Source organism: Pimephales promelas, chromosome 22 (assembly GCF_988280905.1).
Source record: "Pimephales promelas chromosome 22, fPimPro1.hap1.1, whole genome shotgun sequence".
In the NCBI taxonomy this organism is placed as follows: Eukaryota; Metazoa; Chordata; class Actinopteri; order Cypriniformes; family Leuciscidae; genus Pimephales; species Pimephales promelas.
In genome coordinates, this window is record NC_142790.1 from 938,782 (window position 1) to 956,527 (window position 17,746).

The 17,746-nt window shown below is 35.9% G+C and overlaps 1 protein-coding gene across 6 annotated transcripts in view; it reads left to right on the forward strand.

Moving 5' to 3' along the window:
- Nucleotides 1-1,951: 1,951 nt before the first annotated feature.
- hecw1a (HECT, C2 and WW domain containing E3 ubiquitin protein ligase 1a) overlaps nucleotides 1,952-17,746 on the forward strand; it is a 59,032-nt gene continuing 43,237 nt past the window's right edge. For 2 of the 6 annotated variants that reach the window (XM_089125580.1, XM_089125579.1), the window contains exons 1-4: nucleotides 1,952-2,119; nucleotides 11,325-11,613; nucleotides 12,346-12,453; nucleotides 15,032-15,126. In XM_089125580.1, coding sequence (XP_088981706.1) covers nucleotides 2,090-2,119; nucleotides 11,325-11,613; nucleotides 12,346-12,453; nucleotides 15,032-15,126 — 522 coding nt within the window. In that variant the 5' untranslated portion in view covers nucleotides 1,952-2,089. Of the gene's footprint in view, nucleotides 2,124-7,461; nucleotides 7,541-11,324; nucleotides 11,614-12,345; nucleotides 12,454-15,031; nucleotides 15,127-17,746 lie in introns of all 6 variants that reach the window. The other 4 variants (XM_089125577.1, XM_089125578.1, XM_089125581.1 and 1 more) reach the window with 4 other exon arrangements.

The window sequence follows — 17,746 nt, forward strand, 5'->3', positions numbered from 1 at the left end:
CTCATTCCTCATATATCCCACTGAATGAAATAATACTCTGCATCTGACTGGTCATTGGGCAGTTGAGTCAAAATTATAGATTGAGATTTATGAGATTCATGCTCTCCTCAAGGTTTAATATTTCAAACTTGCAGTCCTATTCTAGCCTATATAGCCTAATCAACATTAACTGAGCTAATTTGCCTGTCAGTAAATGCCATTAAAGTCTGTTGTATAATAGCATAACATACACTGAGCTGTTCCGGCACTTTATACAAGTAACATAATTTAGCTTTTAAACACATTAGCCGATGTGAAGTGTGCTAAAGCCCTAAAACGGTTGAAAATGGCCTTCGTTTACGTACGTAAGCTTTAAAAACACTGATGTGAAGTTTGAAAAATAATGAAGTCCCCGTGAACCGGAAGTTGCAAACGATTTTTCTCTCCAGTGCTGTGACGTATTTCCAAGTGAAACGGAATATTGAACAGAGGGCAGGGTTTTACTCTAGCGCTCCTCCTCTCCATCTCTCGCTCATAGTAAACTAACGGCTTGAGGGGAGTGGTTAAGCGTTTCCCCACCCAAACTGTGAAACCTACGTCATCAGAAAAAGAAACCGTTCCAGACCGGAAGTAACTTTTCAGATTTTGATTAAAGATTACCAAGGTAAAACATTTTTTTAAATATATTTTTACTTACACGGATTAATTGTTCACCACAAGACTAGTAATATGCGCTAACAAAGTAAATAGGTTCAATTTTGATTTCACAGGGACTTTAAAAAAATCATCGAGCAGTCGGGTCGATTTTCGCGGGAAATATGAAGCTTATTACACAAAAGAACGGATATGCAATAATGTTTGATCTAGGCCTATATAATGAGATAATGATAATGTCATTCAGGTTACAGACGTGTGTGATTGTCGATGAGCGGATGAGGCGTTTGCTACAATAGTTAAGTGTTGCATAATTCGAACTAGTAGGCAGGATAGCATTAGCATTGTGAGAGCAAAGGAGACATTGAACTGCAAATGCGACAGACAGAAAGAGCCTGTGTCAATATAAGCTTAGTGGGAAATTCATATACTGCAGCATGACAGATGATACACGGTAACCATGGTAACCACTCCTCAAGCCGCCAAGCACTGATGTAGAAGAACTAGTGACATGCGCTATTATGTTTCAACCACAGGTGGCGATAGAGAGGTTCAAGTTCCATAGACAGTTCACATTTGAACAAACTCACGCTTAAATAGACACATTTTATTAAATGAAAACATAAACGGTTGCAATTTAGTGTAAACTGAGTATAGTTTGGGACCAAATGGTGCTTTGTAAAGTATATTTTCCATAAATGTTCCTTAAAAATAAAAAAATATATATGTTTTTCCATACAATAATAGCAGCTTAATGAAAACTGTCAAAATTGAGTGATATTATTATTTATTTGTCTCCCTGTTATGATGCATAAAAAGTCAAAATTATATAATTTCTTGGGTGTAACAAATTTCAGCAATGTTCAGCAGTATAAGTTTTAGAAAATACCAAATAAAAACATGTTGTAAATACAAGTTAGTTTCACTAAAAAGAATCATTGGATAATATGAAATATTGTCATATGTTAGGCTAAGTCATATGTTTACCACAGATGGGTCTAAATAAATCTGACTTCTTCCCACTCCGTTTCGAGCAATTGATTGATTTATGTCACTTTTTTGCTCGAAATAAATACTGTATTAAAATTCATTTCAAATTCAGATTATTAGTACATGTATCATCTTATTATTATTATTGCCGCTGTTGCTGTTGCTGTTGTTGTTATCTGAAGTTATAGCACATTGTTTGAAAAACAAAACATTATTTTTCAGAAATTGAAGGCGCTCATCATGGCAGTGAGATGATGATGATAATGTTTGTGGGCGGAGTCCGGCAAGAGGCGGAGTCACAGCAGCGCGAGGAGGAAACGACGGCCGCTGATTGGTCGCTGCGCGCGGTGCTGATGCGGGAGAGTGACGCTGCCCGCGCGCTCTGTGTCGCTGGGTTTCCTCGAGATGTTTCTGTTTCTGCTCGGGATTATCGCGTTTGGGATGTAGGATCAGCTTTAGTTGGAGGATGATTCACAGCCAGCTCGCACTGTCACCGGTAGGTGTGTTTCAGCTCGCTCTTTATCGTGTGTGTGTGTGTGTGTGTCATATCTGTGCATTACGAACCAGTCGCTGCTCTGCAGACCCTCGTCAGTCGCTTAATGTGTGTGATCAATCTCTCTCTCTCGTGTGTGTGTGTTGGTGCTGTGGGGTTTCTCTCCTCTGGTGTCATTGAGCTTCCCTCTGTTTCCTCAGTCATTAAAGCATGGAGATGTTCCCAGTCTTCCCCTAGCCAGCAGATACACCAGCTCATCCAAGCTAGTCAAATATGACAATAATTGGGTTATATTTACTAATTCTATTGGATATGACGAAGCTTATTAGATCTGAGTGACTTTTTTAATGTTGTTGCCCAAATTAATGTTGATTTACTTTAAAAAAACAAAAACATTACATACTATTTGTGCAATTTTGATTTAAGAATCCAGTGCAAATTACTTGTATGTTTCCAGTGTAATGTGTGGGCCTGATACATAATTATGACCCAATCATGAATCATATGCTTTTGTCATAATTCATGCATTACTACTTCTAAAGTGCTGGAATGTGAAACTAATACCTAATTACGTCAATAACGAAGGCTATAATGTTTTTAAAGAGGGTTTGAGTGGGTATATAGAGTTGATAGTATCAGGACTGCATTACCATGATCTGATCCACATCCAGAGCTCATGATTCGGAGAAACGCTTCTCTGCCAGTGTATTGGATCTGATGGTGTTTATTTTATTTTATTTATATAGCACACATAATAGACCAAGGTGCTTCACAAATAGTGGAATAAAACAATGTAAAACATTATATACGATTACATCCAAACAAACAATGGAATATAAGCAGCACAAGACAAGAAAACAACAACATACTGTATGACTTTCACACACCAGGGCCGAGACCTCTTCAGACGGGCCCACGCTACGGGACGGGTAGTCCATCGGGCCGACTCTAGAGAGCGCTGGGTCACCTTTACGCCTCAGATTGGTTCTTACAGTCACAATGAGGTTTAATTTTCCGATCTCAGTGACGAACAACAGCTCCGAAAGGTATGCTAGTGATTTAAAACCCAAAACAGTGATCTTGTAATGCACTGGATACTCGACTGGTGTTTATCATGATCCGCTCTTGACTTCCTCAATCTGGCTGCAGTATGTCGTGTGTTTCGCAAGCGTGCCAGAGCTCTCTTCTGTTGATGTTGATTATGCGAGGGATTTATGAGATGATGATGCAGTGGGTTTGGCCTTTATTGGATGTGAGGTCAGGCTGGTGTTTACTCTGGCACTCCGGGACACATGCGGTGAATGTGCTTATGTTTACACACACTCTCCAATATCTGCACGCACACACACCAGACGACTCGTTTTTACATTAAGACAATTAGGCCTACATTTAATAATTACTAACCCACAGTCTACAAGAAACTAGTATTAATCTTTCATTCTCATAGTACAGCACACAAACACCACCAGGATATACAGTTTATATATACACATATGTACAAACACAAATAAATAATCTAACCTACTGCCTAAAAGTAAACTGCAATGGGAAATATATATATATATATATATATATATATATGAAGAGTTCAGATGCAAAAGCCTCTAAGTGCCATTTGAAATTTTCTTCTAGAATGATAATTTTTATCAAGCTTGTATATTTAAGTTCAGTAATTTCACTTAAATGGCAATTCATAGGTAATCTTCATCCCCATTTAAGTGAAATTAATGAACTTAAATATATAACATTTGTAACATAATAATAATGTTAATAATTGATTATAATGATAATATTAGTAACAACAATAACAATTATATATATATATATACTTTTAATATTTACTATATTATTATGTACAGTATTAATGTTTTTCATCCTCAAAGAATGGCACACAAACATGTACAGAAATGTGGATATTGTGGATATTGACTTCTTGTTTTTATATAAAGCTGCAAACTTAAAAGAAAACAGCAGTGGAATGATATTATTTAACATTTTTAATAATAATATTAATAATAATAAGATTTCTTTATTATTTATAATGTATATAGATTTTATTTTTTAATATATATATATATTTGTATTTATTATATATATAATTATATTAAAATTATATAACATTTGCAACAATAATGATAATAATAACAATTTTGTCTATATAAATATATACACTGTATATGTAGATGAAAAGTGCAGATATTATAATTACAGTAACTGCATGACGCTACATAATGTTTTGTGTTAGTTTGTTTTCTCGAGAGCAAATCGAGTCGATGTGAAGAGCGAGAGCACAGTGTGTCCTGAACTAATGAAAATGCTTTGTCTTTTTGAAAGCTCATGATGTCTGCTAATGGGAAAGACACTCCGCGTGCCAGAGGGAGCGTATCATAACTTCATAAGCTCTCCGTATGGAGTTGTGCAGTTGACCTATATATGCTGTCATGCTTCACTGGGTTCGTCGAACACACACACTACCGTTAAACACACACACACACACTACTCTCACGTGACGTCATGACCCGGTTTAATATCACAGCGCTCTTTAATTGTTCTGTGGCAGTCCAATAATAACACACACACACACTGGTTTAGACAGAGAGGAATATTATGGTCAGATTTCATTATTATAATGAGGAGTGTTTTGGTCTTTGATGAATTCTGTGCATTTCTCATAGATCTGTAGTTTTACAGATGGCTGAAAAAATACATTAAAACACCTTTTATAATGCATATTTTATTATTAATACACAAATGCATGTAGTTTCTTAATCAAAATTTTAAAAATATACTTTGTCTTTTATGCTGATATTGTTTATTTATTGTTGCTCTGTTTCTCTCAAACCTTTCTCAACCCCAAAATAATAATAACAATATATTAAATGTGCATACATATATTACATAAAGATAGTCAAGTATATTTTAATTTCTGAGATTATTCTCATGACATTTGGGCAGATTTATTCCCCAATAAACATATTGTTGATTATGTATTAAGCAGTATTTCTTTCCTTGTATATATACAGCACACATAACTATTTTTATGTTTTTTAAAAGAAGTATCTCATCAAGCCTGCATTCATTTGATCAAAAATATAGAAAACCATTCTAATATGCTGATTTGATGCTCAATTATTTATTAGTAACAATTAAACAGTTGTGCTGATTAATATTTTTTTGGAATCAAGTGATACTTTCTTTCAGGATTCAATGCTGAATAAAAAGTAAAAAAGTATTTATTACTTTTCTACCTTGTGCTGCTACCTGGACGCCCAGGTAGATCTGTTTGCCTCCCATAAGTCGACCCATTGCGCTGGGGCTGGGTAAAAATATCGATTCATCAATGCATTGCAATTTTTTGCTTCTCAATTTAATATCGATTCACCAAATCCTATGAATCGATTCAGCCATCCAGGCCAGTGGAGGCGCTGTGGGCTACACTCTAGTGAGAGCGTTCAGCGTTGTACAAGTCGCGCTTTAGCAAAACCTAGAGATTGGCATGGTTTTACTTCAGTTAGCCTAATAGCTGGTTTGATTTGCATTGAAAGATGATCTTATGGAAAGTACCCCATGCCGATCTCTAGGTGTGGTGGAAGGTGTGTGATGATGTGGGGATATTTTAATCCCAAAGGCCAAGGGAACTTTATCAGGATGCATATTATCCTGGATCCATGACTTAACTGGCTTTTAAAAATAAAATGGGAATTTAACATAGGGGTGCCCTGACTTATGCACCCTGTATTTTAAGGAAAAACATTTATTTATTTATGATACATTATTCATTCACAAAGAAAATTGGTGTACTTAAAGGTTGGAGTTTTCCTCATTTTTTTAATTAAGGCATTAAGATCAATATCCAAAAGATGATTTTTTATTCCTCTTTTTAGGAAACTTTAGCATGGGGGCAAACACTTATTCACACCACTGTATGACTGAATGATATAGAGAGGAAATGTTACTGGAACAAGTAAGAGAGTTACAACCTGTCTGTTTAAAATACTATTTCAGATTTTCTATTTCAATTTTTGAGACGAGGTATTTATCTACACACTTCCCCATCCTCACACACTCTTCCTCTCGCAGGACCTGCGCTGGTGTGTGTTTCAGCAGAGCATTAGTGAAGTATAGTTTCATTCCTCCTCCATACAGTGAGTGTGTTCTCAGAAAGATCAATGCTGATGAAAGTCCACATCATTACAGCCCTGAGGAACATCAGACGAGGCGTAATGCACTTAAGGCGTGTAGAAAACACTCGTGTTAGCTGTAGCTTACGTAACGGGAACATTGAGAGCATTTGCTCGGACTCACATCATATCAAAATCGAATTCATGGCAAGTGGCGATCGATGATTTCTGATTTGTTCCTCAGTAAGTTTGTTATCATGCATCGCATGCGCAGACGCTGTAGTTCTGTGATCTTTCAGTCATGTATGTATTAGAAATACTGGAATTATTGATTTTATTTTTATTAGGACCTGCACAGAAAGAGCAATGCCAGATTCCTCTTAAACGCTCCTGTAATGTGTGTATTCATGAATAATGCTGTTGTTGTTTAACTTGATTAACTTGCATGTGATTAGAATAAAGTATATTCTAGAATTAAATACAAATTAGGAAATACATGTTCAAAGCGCATCGCAAATAATCATAAAAACTAAACTGATCGTAAAGCATTTTGTTCTTTAACGTTTTGCTTGTTTTTCATGAAAATGTATGGAAATTAATATTAAATTCCTCAAAAATATAATATGAACTGTTTCAAATATTGCTGATAATCATAATAATGTTTGTTGATCATCAGATCCTCATATTAGAGTGATTTGTGAAGGATCATGTGACACTGAAGACTGGAGTAATGATGATAAATTCAGCTTTGATCACAGGAATAAATTACACTTTACTGGATATTCACATAGAAAACTGATGATTTACACTGGAATAATATTTCACTTATTTACTGTATTTTCTTTTTTTTTTATCAAATAAACACAGCCTTAATGAGCAGAAGAGATTTTAAGAAACAAACAGATCTTGCCAACTGCAAACTTCTGAACACGAGTGTATTTCCTGAAGAACTTAAACACAAAAAGACTCTTTTAACATTGTGTGATTTCCACATGATGACTGCATTACTGTAATCTGGAATACTGCTTGTGTTGTGTTTGCGAATGAATGTGTTTTCTGATGTCTTGCTTTGATTTTGATTGCATTCCTGCATTTTACATATTAACAATATCAAAGTAAAATATGCGTTAGGTAATATGACAGTATTTGAACCCCCTCTGGTCTCAGACTGAAGCTGGTCGTGGTCAGTGTGTGTGTGTGAGGGTGTGTGTTGTGCTGTTTCAGTGACTCCTGACCTTCTCCTCAGGGTTTGATGTGCGTGAGTTGCTGACTCATGATGCTGCTACACCTGTGTAGTGTGAAGGTCAGTCTCTTCCTCCGCCCGCTCCTCTTCATCATCATCGTCATCACCACCGCTGACTCTCATGTGAACCTTCACAGCCTGTTAACCTCCCATCACATATTAGTGATCATCATAAATTGGTATAATTCGAAAGCTTAAACTCCGAAATGCATCCCGTTTTGAATGATATTTATATATATGTTACAAAAAAAAAAAAGATTGGTCAGTAAATTTGCTTTACTGTAAACCTTAATGGAGAAGAGAGTGGAGAAACTTCCGGAGCCGGAGACAGTAATGCTGTCTATTCCACAGCTGTCATGAACTACACCGGTTCCAGTTCAGATGCGGTAGACAGGAGTGAAGACTCTGATGTCTCCAAACACTCAGCCTCAATGAAGGAGATTAATGGGAGATTAATCAGAGATTAATGAGAGATTATTTAGAGATTAATGAGAGATTAATCAGAGATTAATGAGAGATTAATCAGAGATTAATGAGAGATTATTTAGAGATTAATGAGAGATTAAATTGGAGATTATTCAGAGATTAATGAGAGATTTATCAGAGATTATTCACAGATTAATGAGAGATTATTCACAGATTAATGAGAGATTTATCAGAGATTAATGCGAGATTATTCCGAGATTAATGAGAGATTATTCAGAGATTAATGAGAGATTTATCAGAGATTAATGCGAGATTATTCCGAGATTAATGAGAGATTATTCACAGATTAATGAGAGATTTATCAGAGATTAATGCGAGATTATTCCGAGATTAATGAGAGATTATTCAGAGATTAATGAGAGATTTATCAGAGATTAATGCGAGATTATTCCGAGATTAATGAGAGATTATTCAGAGATTAATGAGAGATTTATCAGAGATTAATGCGAGATTATTCCGAGATTAATGAGAGATTATTCACAGATTAATGAGAGATTTATCAGAGATTAATGCGAGATTATTCAGAGATTAATGAGAGATTATTCAGAGATTAATGAGAGATTTATCAGAGATTAATGCGAGATTATTCCGAGATTAATGAGAGATTAATGAGAGATTATTCCGAGATTATTCCGAGATTAATCGGAGATTAATGAGAGATTAATCAGAGATTAATGAGAGATTAAATTGGAGATTAATGAGATATTAATTAGAGATTAATGAGAGATTAATGAGAGATTATTCAGAGATTAATGAGAGATTATTCAGAGATTAATGAGAGATTATTCAGAGATTAATGAGAGATTATTCCGAGATTAATGAGAGATTAATCAGAGATTAATGAGAGATTATTTAGAGATTAATGAGAGATTAAATTGGAGATTAATGAGAGATTATTCAGAGATTAATCAGAGATTAATCAGATTAATGAGAGATTATTCAGAGATTAATGAGAGATTTATCAGAGATTAATGAGAGATTATTCAGAGATTAATGAGAGATTATTCAGAGATTAATGAGAGATTAATCAGAGATTAATGAGAGATTTATCAGAGATTAATGAGAGATTATTCAGAGATTAATGAGAGATTATTCCGAGATTATTCAGAGATTAATCAGAGATTAATTAGAGATTAATGAGAGATTAATCGAAGATTAATGAGAGATTATTCAGAGATTAATGAGAGATTTACCAGAGATTAATGAGAGATTAATCTGAGATTATTCAGAGATTAATGAGAGATTAATGATAGACTAATGATAGATACTGTAAATGCAGTGTCATTTTGACTATGTTTTTGAGTCTTGCTTTCTATGACATTCTGTTTACTGTGGACGAGATCCCTGAGGCATTGATATTTTAAGGTCTCTGTGTGTGTGTGTGTGTGTGTGTGTGTGTGTGTGTGTGTGTGTGTGTGTGTGTGTGTGTGTGTGTGTGTGTGTGTGTGTGTGTGTGTGTGTGTGTGTGTGTGTGTGTGTGTGTGAGATGGAGTGAGAGAGAGAGTGTGTGTGTGAGAGTGTGTGTGTAGGGAACAGGGAATACTGTGAGTCTCGTGCAGATACAGACGTCATCTGTAGCTGTTCGTATCGTCTGAGTTTGGTGATGCTCGTCTGCAGAGGTCAGGATACTCCACTGGACCGTTGTGTGCCGACAGCTGTAAAGAACATCTCGCTGTTGCTCATAATAATCACCGTTAAAGCTTCGCTGTAGATTGATGAAAACCCTCACAGGATGATGGCGATAACCTGTCCACTGTCATATTCCTCCATATTCCACTCCATTGGTGTTGATGCTGCATGTTTCACTTGTGCCATACTGTCTGACAACACACACACACACACACACACATCTCTATATGTCCACAAACACACTTCTGATTGGATACGGCACATGTCGACCGGAGTGTCCATGCAGACGAATCTCACCCAGTTAATATATGATTATATTAGAGGAAAGTTGATTTACTCTTTGTAGCTCTCAGTGTTGGGTGTAACTAATTACTAAGTAATTAGTTACTGTAATTTAATTACTTTTCCCTTGAAAATGTAAAGTAAGGGATTACTCTTCATTTATCTGTAATTTAATTACAGTTACTTCTGATGTAATTGAGATAAATACTGTGTATAGATCAATCCGATCTCACAGCGATTCATTTGCATTTTATGAGGTGTCTAAATATTACGACCGCACTCGTACAAATTCATATGAATTATTGTAAAATATGTATGAAAAAAGTGTGAAATGTCATGAGATCAGACACAAAAAAATCGTGGGTTTAACATCAAAATGTATTGTCTGATGTTAAAAAGTATGTTTTTATAATGTAACCTTCGTCAGTTTAAAGATAATTCATGCAATTTTATAGATTTATTTGAAAGAATTAAAACAGATTCATGTCTATCCTTGTATTATTCAGCTGGTTGAGATTGATATGGGATTTTTGAATGTAATTAGTAATTAAAAGTAATTAAATACTTTTTAAACAGAGTAATTAGTACAATAATCTAATTACACTTTTGAAGATGTAATTAGTAACTAGTAATTAATTACTTTTTTAGAGTAACTTACCCAACACTGGTAGCTCTTAATCTTTTTAAGTGGAGATACTCAAGTCAAAAATATTAACTTAAATATGTTAATTTATACCATTAAAATTCACTATGGGTTAAATCAAGTAAAAAAAAATCTCTTTAAGAAAAGAATTGCAAGTTACACAATATGAGTGAAATGCCTTTGTGTGAGAAACCAATGAGATTCACTGATAATCTCTGAGACATATATTATATTAATATATTCAAATATAGTGTCATGCCAAACCTCACTCGTTCTTCGGTTTGTCTCTATTGCAATGTAACAAACTGTGAATAAAACATGTACATTCAGTCAGTTTCTCACATGCATTCATGCATCGCTACACTAGAAATAATGAATACACTTTAGATTCTTTAATTCCTCTGATTAAAAAGATAAGATTTTAGAAATCTCAGAGTTGGTTTAGGCCTGATATTTGTTGTTGCAACAGTTCATTTTCTAAATATTCTTCTGTTATATACTAAAATTTGATTAACATAAACCTTAAAATGGAGAGATAGATTTATATATTTCTCCATGCTCCACTTCTACATGTTTTTCCTGCAATAGCGAATAAATAAATTGTCATTTTATGGAAGCTTGTTTCTACCACTGTATAAAAATCGGATAATCGTAACTCACAATTCTGACTATTTTTCTAAAAAGTGCGATTTCATAATACTCAATTACGAATAGGTTTTTATAATTTTGTTCCGTGTTGGAAACAAGTTTACACATATTTTAATTAAAGATGAACTGAACGTTAATGCTCCCGCCGTTCTGCAGAACCTGTACCAGAGCCGGGTCGTGGGCCTGACGTCGATGGCCTCTCCGTCCAGGAGCGCTCAGACCCGGCGCCGCTGTAAAGACGGCTCTCGGCTCGGCTCGGCTCACGCTGAAGCGCTGGTTCTGCCCCGATCCACCAGTGACACGGATCTGGTGTCCCTGCAGACCCGCTCCACCCTGACCGTCAGCTCCTCCCTCTACTGCCTCGGCCAATCAGAGGACATCGTCATCAGCTGGGACATCACCGAGGAGGTGGACGCCGGAGACTGGATCGGCATGTACCTTATTGGTGAGAACACTTCATGAACAGTCAACCCATACACTCTAAAAAATGCTGGGTTGTTTTAACCCAACTTTGGGTCAAATATGGACTAACCCAGCCGTTGGGTTAAATTTTTACATTACATTTTTAACCCAACATTTTGGGTTTGTCCATATTTGACCCAAAATTGGGTTAAAACAACCCAGCATTTTTTAGAGTGTATGGGTTTATCAGCAACTAACTTTGTGAAACGTTATGTCAGGGTAAATGTACTGTAAAATGCATCTTAAAGGTCACTTATTAATGTCCCTTTTCAAAAGATGTAATATAAATCTATGGTGTCTCTTTAGAAATTTCAGCTCAAAATACCCGATCATTTATTATAGGTGGTCGAATTTGGGGTGAGGGCAAAAACACACATTTTGTTTGTGTGTCCCTTTAAATGCAAATGAGCTGTTGCTCCGCCTCCATTCAGAAGAGGGCGGAGCCTTTGAGCTTCAGAGACTCCGTTTACAGGAGAACAAAACAGGCCAATCTCACTCATCCAGAATATTTTTGTTTACTAGAAAATGTGTTTACTAGTGTGTTCAGGACACTATAGTTCATTTCTGTAAGTGATGAGAGCAAATATTCTTCAAATTTACACAAATGTCGGACCAAAAATGATTCCTGTTTTGCTGAAGTGTGTTTTCTGTGATGTCTGAACGGATCCACAGATAACAGCAGAACAGCCCTCTTCTCTCTGTTCTCGTGTTATAGACGAGGTTCTGTCAGAAAACTTTCTGGACTACAAGAGTCGAGGAGTGAGCGGCTCGCACAGAGGCCAGATCGTGTGGAGGATCGAAGCCAGCTTGTACTTTATGGAGGGTGAGTATTCCTCGTCGCACATCTTTCATTGACGCCTCGGGGTTTCGAACGCTTTATTTCTCTGTCAGGCAACAGATAAATGCAGTCTACAGTCATCTTCAGGATTAAGACCGCTTCAGAAATCCCGTATTTCTCTTTTTTTCTGGGAATGCCTTCGCCTCAACTCACTCATACCTATCAGCACGATTATACATATTTGCTTTCTCGGTCTATATCCCAAAACCAACCAGATTCAGATCTTCAGCTTTTAAAGTTCCTCGCGTTCTTGCGAAACTGTCCATGTGAAGCGTTAGATTTGATGGATCAATCTAGTCTCAATATGATGTCTGAATGAGATGAAACACACAATTATTGGTCCCAATTTATATGAAGTGTCTTTAACTACTATGCACAAACATTTAAATGAATAATTTAGTACAATGCACTTATTCTGTGCATACATATACATGTTTGTACATTTATTATTCATACCTAACCCACGCTTAAACCCTGTCCTCCTAACTTGCCTGTATCATCATCAGCATTAAAACACTTTATTTTATAGTGTCCATTACATGTAAATTGTAAAAACTGTAAATTATGAATAATCCCATGCAACTAACCTTCAACCAAACCCTAACCCTATAATAGTACATGTACACTGTAAAAAATATTTTCAAGATTTGTTATCACAACATATTTTCTTTTGTCAAATCAACTTTATAATCATTTTATTTAGTTCAGATAACATATAATTTTGAGTTTCTGACGGTTAAATTAATCTCCTTCATTGTATTAACTCATTTTTTCCAATTCAATCAACTTAAAATTTTAAGGCAACCAGGTTACTTAATTTTTTAAGTTAAACCATCAATATTTTTTTACAGTGTAGTTAATTAATATTAATAAATGTATAATTACACTGTAACAATGACACCTTAAAATAAAGTGTAACCCAATTAAATTATTTAATGTAAGTACATAGTAGCTAAAGACTCTTAATATAAAGTGTGTGATCCCATTTCCATATAAATTGATCATATTTAGATAATACATCAAACGCTTGCTGAATTCAGAAATTTGAACATGATACATCCAATTTAATATCTGGTGGATGAAATACATTTTAATTAAACTATATTTACATATTCAAAACTATTCACACAAATGCTTGTGTTTATGAACGAAGCCCAAAGAAACGAACAGTTTATTTGAAGCTTTTATCACAAATAACAATCTAAAATACAGTACAATTTCTGCAGTTAATATACAGTACACTGTAATGCATGTTCAAAAATAACTAACCCAAGATTTTTCTCTTCCAGCGGCTTTGCTAATGTTTGTTCGTTAATATTAATTTTATTACAAGAACTGACACTGAAAACTACTTCTAAATCATTCATTAATAATAGTTCATCTTAGTTCATGTTAATTTCAGTATTACATTATTGAAACTAATAATATGAACTAAAAAACTGTTTTTATTAACTAATGTTTACAATAATTAACAAATACTGTAAGAAAGAAATATTGCTAATTTTGTGTAAATGCATTAACCAGTCAACTAACTATAGTTAACTAACAAACTATAGATTGTTTTGTGTTATCTTTCCTTGATATTTTTATATACAATCAGCTGTCGATCGCTGCTCGACCCCACACACACACACACAAGTTTTCTAAAAGCATTACGGTGGGATGAAAGGAGATCAGCCGTTCAGGAATATGACTAAAAAACATTTGCGGCACTTAATGTCAAGCTGGATTATCTCTGTGTGTGTGTGTGTGTGTTAATGGAAACAGTCTGTAAAGTAATGGCTCTGTATTACGCAGGTGCATCACCCAGGTGTGTGTGTGTGTGTGTGAGAGAGAGAACAGAGAAGTGGACAGTCATGAAAACAACACTTTTAGAAGGTGTAGTAACTAAATAAGGGACGATTTTAGATGAAGCAGCTCACCTGGAAAAGCACACACACACACACACACACATCTGAAATCATCTGACAGCGCATCACTCCACACTCCACTGGTTCATCATACTGTACATGACAATAGCAGATGTATCATATCTGTTTTGCTACCCACACACACACACACCAGCAGGGAGCCTTCAGAAATGAGATTGAGTTGCAATGCACCCTGGGAAACCCGTCATGTAATTCTGTTGAGTTTCACATCCACTTCAGCAAGATGTCAGCTTTCATTACACGGATCCGCCGATGATACACACACTCCCGCTGCGCCCACTGATGATGGATGCTCATTAAGACATCTTTGTTATTTTTGTTCTGTAGTAAACTAGCATTCAAACTTTTGGATGTTTTGAATGAAGCCTCTTCTGCTCACCAAAGATGCATTTATTTGATTACAGTAAAACAGTGAAATATTATTCCAGTGTAAATCATCAGTTTTCTATGTGAATATACTGTAAAGTGTAATTTAGTCCTGTGATTTTGAGCATCATTACTCCAGTCTTCAGGGTCACATGATCCTTCAGAAATCACTCTAATATGAGGATCTGATGATCAACAAACACTTATGATTATTATCAGTGTCTCTCGACCTTCGTGTCATTCATTCCTGTTTCTGTTTCTCGCAGCCGAGACGAAGGTTTGCTTCAAATATTATCACGGTCTGAGTGGAGCTCTCCGAGCCACAACACCCAGCGTGACAGTGAGGAACCCCTTGTCCTCTGTGAGTAAATTCACACACACACACACACACACACACACACACACACACACACACACACGTGTTGGCATAGGTGGTTTACGGGGATATTAAATAGATGTAAGTAAGCCATAATGTTCTCGAGGCTGTGTGTGTGGTGAATAAGTCTGAAGGGTGTTGTCGTGTCTTATTCCCACACAGCACTCGCCTCCAGTACTTTATAGCTTTTATTAAACGGTTTCCACACAATACAAATATTAAAGCCAAAAAATATGTATTAGTGCAACTTTCATGAAGTAAAATCACTAAAAGCCTTCCTTCCGTCCCTGACCGCGAACAGCAACAGAAGAACATTATTTCTCCATTAGATGGCGGCAAAGACTGTCTTCATGAGTGAGTCGGTAGAGAAGACTTTATATTGAAAGGACTGAGACTTGCGAGCGCGGAGAAGCAATGCGCAACTGATAAATGATGGGAAAACCCGGTTAAAAGGACAAGATATTTCTAAACGCAGTTTTGAATGTCCGCTGCGATTTTTTTTTTCCGAATGTAAGATGTTATATCTACTGTAAATACACAAACACTCTCGATCGCTCACAATACTCTGTAAGCGTCAATGAGAACAAACATATGTTTGAACAGTGGTTGCTAGGGGTGTTGTGTAGTGATACATTGAACCATTGGGTGAAGCGGTTTATCGTGAATAAAACACAGCTATTGACCAATCAGAATCAAGGACTGGAACTAAATGTTTTACAATGGATTTTATACTGTACAAACTGTTTACTCTACCCCTTAAGGGCCGTACGCGTTATAAGTGGCTTCATTAAGCTAATTATTAAATATATATATATATATATATATATGTGTATGTTAAATATGGCTGAATTAACCACTTAAAATATTTTTTTTTATATTTTATTCTTTAAAGCATGAAATGGACTTGCATATATATATATATTCTCTCTTTCTTTGTGTGTTTCCAGAGTAGTTAGTCACATGGCATTTACAGCTCCAGTGATTGGCTTATAAAGTTCAGAACAAAGGCAGAATGTTCCAGAAATGTCTCTTAATTGGAACAGCTGCTCATGATAATGTTTCACGGTGTTTGTTAATAAGATTCAAGTGATGCAACTAGAATTTTTGGATGATAATTGAAGCTTTTGTGGCACTTTTGTCCATTTATAATAGTTTCCCCTTCTCTCTGCATGTGTACATGAGATCCAGATGTCGAATAGATCAAAGGTCATTCCACCCAAGACACAATCAATTAGCAATAAGCTCTTTGTATTTGATGAAACCCTCGATGACCTTACACCTTACAGACGATCGATGAGACACAGTGTGCATTTCTTTATAGCGATCCCGTCTCTTCATTATCTTTATTTGTTCCAGTGAACTGTAAAAACAGCCGTAAATAAATAACCCTTTGTTAGCAGTAATCCCGAGCGAGAGATTGAGTTTCTCGTTGTGCTGGCGTGTTCTCCAGAAACGCTGAGAGACACAGAACCTGATCTCAACACCAGCGCTCGTTCTGTTTAAAAATAACCTGTTCGGAAGCAGGGCTGGAAAAGCCTGGGATGAGGACCGGGATTCTCTGGAGGTCGAGGAAGACGTGCGGACTCACGATGGATGGTAAAGCCACACTGACTCGCGTTCACGGACCGGCTCGGTTCTCCAGGGCTCTGACCCGGACCCGAGCCGATCTCGCACGGATGACTCCGGCCCGGAGGAGAGCGGATCCGTTCAGCTGGATCCCGGGATGGGTGAAGGTCGTTTCTTATGACAGAAGGGTAGGAAACTTCTAGAGCTGCGTATGGGGACCAAATACACTGATATTGTGATTTATTTATGTTGTACCTCACGTTATGGCATCATATCACATGATTCCAAGTGAGGTTTTTTGCTTAGCTTTCATTTTTCTGCATATTTTCATATATTCAGCAGTTTTACCCATGAATGCTTTTAATTGGTCAGCGTTCAAATTTAGACTTTGCAGCAAAAACGCCTTAAACTCGGACAGTGATAATGCACAAGCTTTATTAAGGGTTTTTATTTTATCGTACAAGTCCTGACTCTCACTATAAAAGAATATGTATTATTTGCATCTTAAATATGAGTTGCTTTTGTTGTATCGTTTTGGTTGTTTGCTGTTGTGTTTCTTTGCCTGTCCGCTATGTGAAAGCCGCTTCATAAAATAAACCTATAATAATGATTATTTATTTATTTTATATATTATGTTTATTTACAGTAAGTAAGTTATAAACAGAAGCTGTTTAACTGGAACATATTGATCAGTGAAGTCTGATTCATAAACAAATGCTGATCCGTTTATTCATTTAATAGGCAGCGTTCGAATCCTCACTCAAGATCAAACATTAGCTGTGCATAAGTGGAGTTTCATGATGTAAACATGCAACTTATGTACTAAAAATGTCTGTCGCATTAAACCTCAACTTTATTTATAAACTCCTAATGACTGGAATAAAACAAAACTGCATGAAAAATCTTCAATCATTTTGACAAATATGATAATGTTGACATTAACATTCGTTTACATTTTATTAGTTCAAGTACAGAGTTAGTTACAAACTAGCTAGTTACTAAATCTGTATAGTGTGGCATTTATGACTTGCAATTTAAG